The 11,673-nt window shown below is 44.0% G+C and overlaps 1 protein-coding gene across 13 annotated transcripts in view; it reads right to left on the bottom strand.

The window, feature by feature from the left end:
- Nucleotides 1-1,016: 1,016 nt before the first annotated feature.
- Nucleotides 1,017-11,673, bottom strand: part of LOC311128315 (serine/threonine-protein kinase ULK1-like) — a 33,927-nt gene continuing 23,270 nt past the window's right edge. For 6 of the 13 annotated variants that reach the window (XM_084160405.1, XM_084160410.1, XM_084160414.1 and 3 more), the window contains 11 exons: nt 10,738-10,892; nt 10,541-10,618; nt 9,934-10,184; nt 9,453-9,765; nt 8,577-8,699; nt 7,929-8,113; nt 6,993-7,183; nt 6,681-6,799; nt 6,315-6,472; nt 5,597-5,732; nt 1,017-3,679 (listed from right to left, as the gene is read on the bottom strand). In XM_084160405.1, coding sequence (XP_084016531.1) covers nt 3,624-3,679; nt 5,597-5,732; nt 6,315-6,472; nt 6,681-6,799; nt 6,993-7,183; nt 7,929-8,113; nt 8,577-8,699; nt 9,453-9,765; nt 9,934-10,184; nt 10,541-10,618; nt 10,738-10,892 — 1,765 coding nt within the window. In that variant the 3' untranslated portion in view covers nt 1,017-3,623. Of the gene's footprint in view, nt 3,680-5,596; nt 5,733-6,274; nt 6,473-6,680; nt 6,800-6,992; nt 7,184-7,928; nt 8,114-8,576; nt 8,700-9,452; nt 9,766-9,933; nt 10,185-10,540; nt 10,619-10,737; nt 10,893-11,673 lie in introns of those variants that run through there. The other 7 variants (XM_084160416.1, XM_084160417.1, XM_084160407.1 and 4 more) reach the window with 4 other exon arrangements.

Genomic DNA, 11,673 nt, shown 5'->3' with positions numbered 1-11,673 from the left:
CGACTCATTCAGGACTATCCGTAACCATGGTAGCATCCACATTCATGTAGAAGTGTTTAGAGACATATTATATTCTTTTTTAGAATAAAAGTGACTCCAAAATGACACAATACATCATTTACCATTTCTATCGGGCACAAAATAATCTGAAACACAACCAAAACAAACAGCAAATGCATCAAACAAGTTTGTAGTCACACGCTTGATGTAATCACTGCATGCTAGGAATATGGGACCAAATAATAAACATTTGACTACTTTAATACACATAAGTGAATTTGTCCCACAGGAGGTTGGTGGCACCTTAATTGGGGAGAACGGGCCCATGGTAATGGCTGGAGCGGAATTAGTGGAATGGTATCAAATACATCAAACACATGGTTTCCATGTGTTTGATGCCATTCCATTAGCTCCGTTCTGGCTATTATGAGCCGTTCTCCCCTCAGCAGCCTCCTGTGAATTTTGTCCCAAAACCTTTTGTCCTATAAAATGGGGGGACTATGAAAATACCCTCAAATTAAAGCTGACGGTCAGCACTTTAACCTTGTAGTCATTGTATCATTTCAAATCCAAAGAGCTGGAGCGCAGAGCCCCCAAAAAATAAAGTGTGTCACTGTCCCAATACTTTTGGAGCTCACTGTGGCTTCGACTAAAATCTAGAATTGATAGTAGGCAAATTTAGTATTTCTTCTAATACTATTCTTTGGAAAGATGTGGGGAAAATCCTGTCCATGCTTTGTAATATAAACACATTCAGAGCAATAACTTACTTTATAATCGTTATTTACAAGTGATACCGAGTCTGAGATAGTAAGGTAAATATGCAAATCAGCAGTGTGGAACAAACTTGCAGGTATACTGCATTTATAAAGCATAGAAGCAAAACTGCAAAACTCTCAAGTTGTATGGAAAACCTTGTTTTCAGTGGTATCCATTATGGAAGTGGATGTGTATTGGAGTGCAGATCAAGCTTTTACTTCATGGGCCTTTTCAATTAACCACCTTATAAGTCGTAATTCTTCTACAGAGTGATTTATTTGACATTTATGTTGCTTTAGATTCTTACACAACATTAGGATGTCTGGTAGGCTACTATTCGTAAGAAACAAAACCAAAAAAAGTGACATGCATAAAAATATTAAAGGTCTACAATTGCCTTGCTACCAGCCACTCATTGAATATTTCCCACTTTATACTGGCTGATCAGTAGGAATCACACTGGGTGACAAGAAGCATATGAGTCACTAGACATGACATAATAATCTGAATGTGTATAATATTAACTAGACATGAATGCACTGACATACGATGAAACATTTCAGAGTAATTTAAAAAAAAACATTTTTGCTGACTGGTGAAAGGAAAAGGCAATACAGCATCTATGGGCAAACCAAAATATTCTGACAATCTTCACAGGGGAAAATGCTCCTTTCCTCACTCAAAACAAGGCGATCAGGTAGGATCCATAGCTCGATATGCAACAGTGTTGCAGGACTGCTCTCGTTTCTGTTAGTTCCTGTAGTGGGGAAATATAAAAGCCATTCACGCTTTCACAAACACCATTTCACACAAACACGAAACACACAAGCTTTTTGGAGTGGGTAGAAGTTGCCTCTAACCACTGGTCCATTGCATATGTTGGCTATATTCTATCTATCCCAAATGGTTAATGTTGGGGGTACAATGATGTGGTCCTAGAGCTGTGGTTAGGGAAACATCCACCCACCTCAAGCAAAACTCTTTCCAGCAAATATACATTCAACAACCGATACACTACAATTCGATAAACTCTACTGCTTTTCAAAATCCAAGCATCAGTCCTCATTTTGCCTACTGTGAAAGGAAACAAACACACTCAATACAACCATTTTTTTTTCAGTATACAAATGTTGCGTATTTTTAAAGGGGGGGGGGGCTTCTTCTCAAAAGGCACCTTTCAAAGTTTAATAGCTTATGACATTTCCCTGTCAAGATTCAGACATCCATCACACTTCAACATTTGACAATGAATAAACCTAAAACGACAATAGAAACCATAGAAATGACTCTATATAAACTGAAATCTCTCCTAGTATGTACATGAAAAACGGAACATATAATGTTTCATGTACATCTTTTAAGTCACCCTCACTCTTCTTTCTGTACAGTACTGATAAACCTCAACACAGTGCAATAACACCAGTAATCAATCACTGGTGTAGTGCAGTCCGGTAACATGGGCTGCTACTCTACTGCTAACAAGTCTTACAAACTGATTGTGATTGCTGTACTCCAATAAGAAGTTTGAATGGGAAAATATGCAATAAATAAAGCTCAACTAAATCTCAAGTGTTTGGTCAGAGATCAGTGCAAATTGGTTTATTTTTCAATTTGGGCAATATCCATTTGTCTGATTGGTCTACAAAGTGCTATTCCTGGCCTTTACTGGTTAAAATAACATATTTTCTACAAACTTCAGGAAATATTAATAAGATGATGATGATGCATCTGAAGCACTCAGACTAAAAAGCTGAATGGGGTGTATGCAGTTCCAGCTGTTCTTCCACCATGGCAGCCATATCAAACACTTTGGTCAAAGGGAAATGCTCAGCGAGGTCCATTTCCTGTCAAAGGCCCAGTGGCACATACAGCAATCCTCTCTACATTCTCCTGTTTATGGTCAAACAAATCTATCTACTGGGTCCAAAGGGCAATATTCTCATTCTTAATATGGCAAACTTAGCGTCAACAAAGTGTCACAGACAGGGATAAATAAAGTACAATACTTCTGTAACAGTACCTTTATATGGTTCTATCACAGGAATTTACATTAAGCTGGGTCAATAACAACACACAACAATTATTTTCCACACAGGCCTGTGGGCTGTGACAGGCCATGCAATTGTCTTAACGCTCTTAAACTCTTCTGGTTTCCTTGAAAACTAAAAAAAAAATAGAATCAATTTAAACCATCATGGAAACCAAAAGGAGGCAAACAGATGGTTGATAAGTTCAGCCCCTCACTGTAATATCACACTATACTACTGTCCACACATCACCATTACCTCCAAGCCAAACAAAAAAATAGCACAACTATTCTCGCGTAGGGGTTGAGATTAACATTTTTACACTGAGTGGCTTCTTATAGAGTGAGACCTCATGTCTTAAGAGGAGTGAGGGTCTATTTGTGATTGCTTAGCGCTGAATTAATGACAGGATCAAATGGAGCATGTCTGTGACTGCAGTAGAATCCTCCTGCCCGACTGCTTGGCTGTGATTGCTCAGGGCAGCGTTACTGACGGTAAGAGGCTGTGTGTATGGGACTCTGCACAGAACTGAATAGCTAACACACTCAGTCCGTGAGTGTGTAGTTGCCTTCTCACAAGCCCTTCATCTCCAACATCAATCGGGCAGTCACAGGCACCACTGTGAGAGTGAGAGACCGTCACCAGTCCCGAGCCTACCCAGTCCCTTTATAACACACACACACACCCCCCACCGGCTGACATCGCCATGGAAACTAGAGGGTGGAGGGAGGATACTGAGTTGGTAGGGAGGGGGTCAGGTTGAATGGGCATGGTGGTGTCTGTCCAGAATGACTGACATAATAGCATAGCAGCATCCATGGGTGCTGAGCAGAGTCCTCAGACGCAGAGCCCTGACTGGAGTGCTGTGAGGCGACGCTCGATGCACTCCTTACCTGCAGAGAGAAACGGGGGATGGGGGTTTAGAAGTAGTAGTCATCAAGTCACTGAGCTAAGTAAACACAACAGTATTCTTCCAACACTATTTAGTGTGAAATTGCATTCCTGTAGTCATGGAAATAAAATTGTGTTCTATGAAGATGTATTTTCCTTCATTATTTTCCCCTAACCCTATCACCCCTCCCCTAATTGGAGTAAACTAATAGACAACAACACTATACATACTATATACAGTAACAGTCAAAAGTTTGGACACACCTACTCATTCAAGGGTTTTTCTTTATTTTTTTACTATTTTCTACATTGTAGAATAATAGTGAAGACATCAAAACAATGAAATAACACATATGGAATCATGTAGTAACCAAAAAAGTGTTAAATAAATCAAAATTAATGTCCATTACTCATGTTTCTTGGCCCAAGCAGGTCTGTTCTTCTTATTGGTGTCCTTTAGTAGTGGTTTCTTTGCAGCAATTCAACCATGAAGGCCTGATTCACAGTCCCTTCTGAACAGTTGATGTTGAGATGTGTCTGTGACTTGAACTCTGGGAAGCATTTATTTGGGCTGCAATATCTGAGGTTGGTAACTCTAATGAACTTCTCCTCTGCAGCAGAGGTAACTCTGGGTCTTCCATTCCTGTGGCTGTCCTCATGAGAGCCAGTTTCATCATAGCACATGATGGTTTTTGTGACTGCACTTGAAGAAACTTTTAAAGTTCTTGAAATGTTCTGTATTGACTGACCTTCATATCTTAAAGTAATGATGGACTGTCGTTTCTCTTTGCTTATTTGAGCTGTTCTTGCCATAATATGGACTTGGTCTTTTACCAAATAGGGCTATCTTCTGTATACCTTGTCACAACACAACTGATTGTCTCAAACGCATTAAGAAGGAAAGAAATTCCACAAATTAACTTTTAAGAAGGCACACCTGTTAATTGAAATGCATTCCAGGTGACTACCTCATGAAGCTGGTTGAGAGAATGCCAAGAATGTGCAAAAATGTAATCAAGGCAAAGTGTGGCTATTTGAAGAATCTCAAATATAAAATATATTTTGATTGGTTTAACACTTTCATGGTCGAATTGCTGCAAAGAAAACCACTACTAAAGGACACCAATAAGAAGAACAGACCTGCTTGGGCCAAGAAACACGAGAACTTTAAACGTTTCTTCAAGTGCAGTCGCAAAAACCATCATGCGCTATGATGAAACTGGCTCTCATGAGGAGAGCCACAGGAATGGAAGACCCAGAGTTACCTCTGCTGCAGAGGAGAAGTTCATTAGAGTTACCAACCTCAGATATTGCAGCCCAAATAAATGCTTCACAGAGTTCAAGTCACAGACACATCTCAACATCAACTGTTCAGAGGGGACTGTGAATCAGGCCTTCATGGTTGAATTGCTGCAAAGAAACCACTACTAAAGGACACCAATAAGAAGAACAGACCTGCTTGGGCCAAGAAACACGAGTAATGGACATTAGACCAGTGGACATTTATTTTGATTTATTTAACACTTTTTTGGTTACTACATGATTCCATATGTGTTATTTCATAGTTTTGATGTCTTCACAATTATTCTACAATGTAAAAAATAGTAAAAATAAAGAAAAACACTTGAATGAGTAGGTGTATCCAAACTTTTGACTGGTAGTTTACATTTTACATTCGTTCTCTTTTGTTTGTTTTAGTCCCATCCTTCAGCTGCCATCAACCCCCTCCCATCTATCTCTGAAGACCATCCAGTTGCCATATTTTTCACACTGTGCTGTGATGTTTCACAAAACTTCGGAACTTTTCTATTCTAATAGTTTCTACAGATTGTAAATTAAAGATAAACATTTTTGCTAACAATATTTTGCTACCCCAGTTCTAGGTAAGGAGTTGTGGTGAGAGATGAGAGGTGACTTGCATTTGTTAACGCTGAGGATGTCGTCGTGCTTGGTGAGGAGCAGGGACAGGCCCTCCATCAGCAGCAGGGCCTTGTGGTAGCGCAGCACCGACGCCTCTCCCTGGTGGAACATCTCATCCAGAGCAGCAGCCTGCACCTGGGGTGGGGAGGAGGGAGAGAGACAGAGGTGGAGAGGAAGTTAGTGGGCAAAGTCAGAGAGGAGAGAGGAATACTGCCACGATAAAGGTTTGTATTTGGGTTTGAATACAAGGGATTCCATTTGGAAGTATGGGTGAACAATAGCAAAGACCGCCATCATACTCCTTGCAATCAGGTTAATCCAAATATCACCATATTACAGCTACACACTATATGCACGTGGCTGATGAAAACAGTGATCTTAAACATGTAGCTGTATAAATGGTGAAACGAGTCAACCACAAGCCCAGTAGAGAGGGTGAAGAGGAGATCAGATTAAATGCTGAGATGACAGAAATGGTGTTGAGCTGAACAGTCCCCCTGAACACAGTGTCTCCCTCACCATCTGAACGGTGATGAGCTGAACACAGTCTCCCTCACCATCTGAACGGTGTTGAGCTGAACACAGTGTCTCCCTCACCATCTGAACGGTGTTGAGCTGAACACAGTGACTCCCTCACCATCTGAACGGTGTTGAGCTGAACACAGTGTCTCCCTCACCATTTGAACGGTGTTGAGCTGAACACAGTGTCTCCCTCACCATCTGAACGGTGTGGCTGAACAGCAGCCTCTCGGCGGTGATGGTGTTAATGTGGTCCATGAGACGGTGCTTCCGGGAGAAGAAGCGCTGCAGCCGGGTGTTGAGGGAGAGACAGGATGACACGCTGGACTTGTACAGCTCATTCAGTCTCTTGACCACTGAAAACACAGTCACAGAGAACAGGGTTAAGAGAGGAACAGTGTTGGAAATACAGACAGAGAGCCTACCTACTCCAAGTAGGCTTGGGCTCAATAATAAATACTGATATCATCTACTACTTTAGTTTCATGTTATATCCTCCTGTAAATGTTGGCTTTTCATTTTGGCTGCTCTAATCAGCCATATTCTAAGGTTGTTGTATCTTACCTTGTTTGACAGTAGCAGAGGGGTACAGTTTGCCCTGTTTGATGCGCTCCATGGCTGTGTGTAAGGCAGATGACAGGAGCTCTGCAGTCTTCATGTACAACACCAGCTGCTCCGCATAGCTGAGACACAAACACATACAGATCAGACTCATGGCAAGTTTTTTAGCTAGTGCTACAGTCATCGCAAAGTGTCTGACTTGCTTTTATCATCAATTTGTAAAGAGCTCCTCTTCCATAAAAAGGAAATACTGGACAAAGTCATTTCAGTAACAGTGGTAGAATTGGTTGAGCTTTATTGGCTGGTGGCTCTCACCTCCACTCCCGGCTGAGGGAGCTGATCTGGTCTGCCACCAGGCTCTGCTGCTGCAGGAGGGAGGGTGGGGTGGTGTCCCCCTGCTCCGCCCAGGCCCCAGTCCCAGTCCCCCTGACTCCCGCCACCTCCATCAGACAGCAGGCAAAGTCCAGGGTGAAGCGCAGGCTCCTCAGGGTCTCTGTGTGCTCCTGCTGCACTCAGACAGACAGAGGGAGAGAGAGAGACAAGGTCACTCACATTGACCACTACAAAGTTCACTATTACAAATCTGATTAACTTAACATGCCACGTTAATTCCCCTAACCTGCTACAAAAAGTCACTTCTGCTATTCAAAACCGGCAGATATGCCCTGAGAACAGTCTTGGTTTCCACTAATGCTATACAGCCGCTCTGCATGTGAGTAGCCATATTAACTTTTCTATAGACAGCCCTTGTACTTACCCAGAGTTGGATGAACTCATGGATATGGACATGTGTAATTGTGTAAGTCTCCGCATGCATCTGAGGTAAAGTATTGACTGGTTACAACTGGAGCGCGGCGCGAGAGTGAGCCGACAGAAGGGGGGAAATTACCATTTACTTTTTAATGATTTTTAATAAGTAAACTATATTAGGCCTACACACAGTCTCTTTCTGAAATGATCCACACATTACATATTAAACCCCCCCCCCCAACAAACTCTGTTTATAACTATTCCTGTACTGCCCGTTCCTGTGGACTGTCGATTCTGTCCTGTCCCAAACTTGACTGCCGGAATACCACTGGACCCGCAAGACCCGCGGGAGTCCTGTTCCCGTGTCAACCTCTAATGGGAATTCCTTAATACAGACACAGAGATGAAATGACAGAAAGAAACATGCAGAGACAGACAAACACAGAGTGACAGACAGCAACAACCCCACATCCCACCCCATGCCCACTCTCATCCTCTCACCTCCATCAGTGTCTCCTCTGGCAGCTCAGGGGCCAGGAAGGTGACCGGTCCCCCCATGTTGGCCGTGATGGGGTCCGTGAAGCTGTAGCGTGGACTGGAGGGACCCTCGAAGCCGTCTAGATAGGTGCCTGTCTGATATCGGCTGGTAAAGGACCCCACTGGGCTGATAGAGCTGGAGGAGCCTGCTATAGAAAGTAGAGGTTAGAGCATGGCAAGAAGCTCAGAACAGGCACTAGGTCATGACTGACATAGGGAAATGTATTGTGTACATCGTTGCCACTGAGATAGCCATAGCCGGTTGCATTCTAATTTTCCCGAGGGTGGGTGGTGGGACAGCTAGGAGGGGTCTCACTATCTTCCTGGCAGGTGGGAGCTGGGGAGGGGGGATGGGATGGGAGGGTGAGCTGTATGGGGACCTGGGATTGTGGGAGGAGGGAAAAGGGTTCTTAAGGTCTACCACAACCTTTTTAATTTTTCATACTGTCATATCCAAACGGTACCATTTGTAACCTTAAAAAATTTACCAAACTGTGCCATTCTATACTCTACGGCTGTTTCTCATGATTGGTATCAATACATTTTTTAACATATTACATAGTGGTGCTGTTCTGAGTAAAGGATGACATCACCAGGCTGCTGAGAACTTACCTGAGTACTGCCTGGTCCTGGAGGTCTGTGGTGGGGTGCTGCTGCTGGGCGGGGAGCCCACAGTGAACACCACCTGGGCTGGGCTGGCTGAGCCTGCAGCCACGGCACCACCACCAGAGGGTTCTGACGGACAGAAACACAGCACTCATCATCAGAAACACATAGGCCAGAGAGTATGAACAGTGGTAACTAATGACCTAGCTACGTGCAGTGGAGCAAGTAGCGATTTACCCTGGTAGTTAGATGCATGCTTTTAACATCTAGTTTGCCCATATTATTAGCAGAGCAGTAGAAATAAAACCTGACGTCCTCCATTCTAAACCTACGACAGCAGGGGTTTAACAACAGTTAATGTTTTAGAATGTTGAAACAATGTTCCACTAAGGAAACCTCCATCTTATCAGAATCCCACTGGACAACTTTCACTGACCCACTTAGACAGACAATCTCTAAATGATTGGCTCTTTGTGTGGTTTTGCACGCCAAATGTGCTACCATAACGCCACACTGAAAGCCTCTATCTTGACCAAACTGACTAGTATGATATTCCACCTTATCGAATCTAGAAAAAAATGGGATCCTTGTCCCTTTTTCAAAGGTTTAAGTGTTGAAATTGACTCCTGTGGAACTTCACCCAATTGATACCGTGATCCCAGTTGAAAATGTGAGTGAGGAAATCTGTTCTGTCCTGCTGAACATCCATACAAATAGTGAACCAAGTAAGTTGCTTAACTTTGAACAAGGATCTCCAGTCTGTCACTGTCATATAGACTATCTAGTCAAGCTCAGTTGGTGAACATAACAGCTCTCTCTTTAGTCATTCAGGTAGTCATCTACTGAAGCGTAAAACTTGGTAAACAGACCTACTAAGCCCACCTGTTATGTCTATGGCTCCTCTGTTAGATCCGAGGTTCTCACTGCTGCCCCGCTCCCCCAGCGGCCCTCCAAACGCAGCCATCAGCAACATGTCAGACAGACGACCTGCACTCTGAGACCTGCCAAAGCTCTTGTTGTCCTCTGCGGTCCTGTGGCTGTATTGACCAAGCTGGCCAGTAGGAGGCTGTCCTGTGTCCCTGTGGTCTGAGGCAGTCCTGCTGCCAGGCGGGGCAAGAACCAGGCCCTGCTGGGCCAGGAAGGTCACCAGGTTGGGGGAGCTGGGAGGTTTGGGAAACTCAAAGGGTGGGATGGCCTGTGGACAGGACGTCAGTGTCAGAGGCAAGACTCAGCCAAAGTAGAGAGTATAGAGACTATTGACAGTGGGATTGATTGATTAAAGCCAATTGCTGGATAGCTCAGTTTCCTGTAAAACACAAGCATAGGTCTTATACTTGTTGCTGTGTCCAAAACATGTACTCACTCTAGAGGGGGATCCCAGGATAGTGGGAAGGGGGCTGCGCTGCATGAGTTCACTCAGCCTGGGGGAGGAGTGCAGGGGCCGCATAGCCATCATGCCTGCCTTGTGGTTGGCCACCACTGGGTCCGAGTGCTGCTTCCTGATCTTTTGCCTGCCGCCTCTGCTAGCAGCCTCCAGGAGACAGGGGGCGCTGTGGAGCCGGGTTCCAAGGCCCTGCTGCTGAGCGGGAGGCCGCGTGTCGAGGAACTGGAGAGCTGGAGAGGGACAGGGGTTAGAAGCTAGAGGAGGAATAATAGTGCAACACTCCAGCACAATGTGAATAATGAAATGTAAATGTACATTATAAAGATGAGGGACTAACTATATAAGATGACAAGCTGAGGGAAAGACACATGGAAGTAAAACATCAAAAGGTTCCTTTAAGTCAGTTTTAAACCCCACTGATCAAGCCAACAGGAAGTGAATAACCTTGGGATACCACAGAGCAAGAGTCTCCAGTGCCCCTGACCAGTTTAACCATGACACCCACCACTAACAAAACACTAAAACAGTCAACATAGAAGTTGGGGGGACGGACAGGGAAAGAGGGAGGGGAACTCCGGGTTCTCACCTCCACCCTGCGACCCCTCGTTGCCTGTGTCTGTGCCCAGCGGGCGCGCCTGCCCTGGCAGCTCAGGGATGGTGCCCACTTCAGACACAGAGGCAGATGAGAGCGGGGAGGACGAGAAAGAAGAAGAAGAAGAATGAGAGGAGAGAAAGAAGAGCGAGGGGACATTTTGACACATCAGTGCACTCTGGCAGACATACCTTGAGGTGAAAGCTGGAAGGGTCTGGCCCCTCCTACAGACAGCCTGCGGAGGCCAGACAAGGCCCCGTGGCCTCCTGGGTAAGGCGGAGATGGGCCAGTCCTTCCGAATCCCAGTGAACTATTGCTGCTGCAGCGGTGCACTGGGGTGGACAGCCTGTGGTGGGGAGAGAAACAGAGTAGTCACAAAATAAGACAATATTCCCTATTATCTCCAAGCTAGAAATGATACTAATGTGCCATAGAGGAGACTATAGGTTTATGTAAGCATGTGTGTGTAAATAATGCATGTATATCTACAGTGCCTTCAGAAAGTATTCATACCCCTTGACTTATTCCACATTTTGTTGTGTTAAAGCATGAATTCAAAATGTATTAAATACATGTTAGAATCACTTTTGGCAGTGATTACAGCCGTAAGTCCTTCTGGGTAAGTCTCTAAGAACTTTGAACACCTGGATTGTACAATATTTGAACATTCTTTTTTAAATTCTTCAAGCTCTGTCAAGTTGGTTGTTGATCACTGCTAGACATTTAAGTCAAAATTTTAACTAGGCCACTCAGGAATATTCAATGTCATCTTGGTAAGCAACTCCAGTGTATATTTGGCCTTGTGTTTTAGGTTTATGTCCTGCTGAAAGCTGAATTTGTCTCCCAGTGTCTGTTGGAAAGCAGACAACCAGGTTTTCCTCCAGGATTTTGCCTGTGCTTAGCTCTTTTCAGTTTATTTTTTATCCTAAACAACTCCCTAGTCCTTGCCGATGACAAGCATACCCATAACATGATGCAGCCACCACAATGCTTGAAACTATGAATCGTGATACTCAGTGATGTGTTGTATTTTCCCCAAACATAACACTTGTTTTGTTATTCAGGACATAAAGATCATTTCTTTGCCACATTTTTTGCAGTTTTCCTTCAGTGCCTTATTGCAAACA

This window comes from Coregonus lavaretus (assembly GCF_964263955.1).
Source record: "Coregonus lavaretus genome assembly, chromosome: 4".
Taxonomy (NCBI): Eukaryota; Metazoa; Chordata; class Actinopteri; order Salmoniformes; family Salmonidae; genus Coregonus; species Coregonus lavaretus.
The sequence above is the reverse complement of the archived record's forward strand: the minus strand, read 5'-3'. Positions and strand labels throughout refer to the sequence as shown.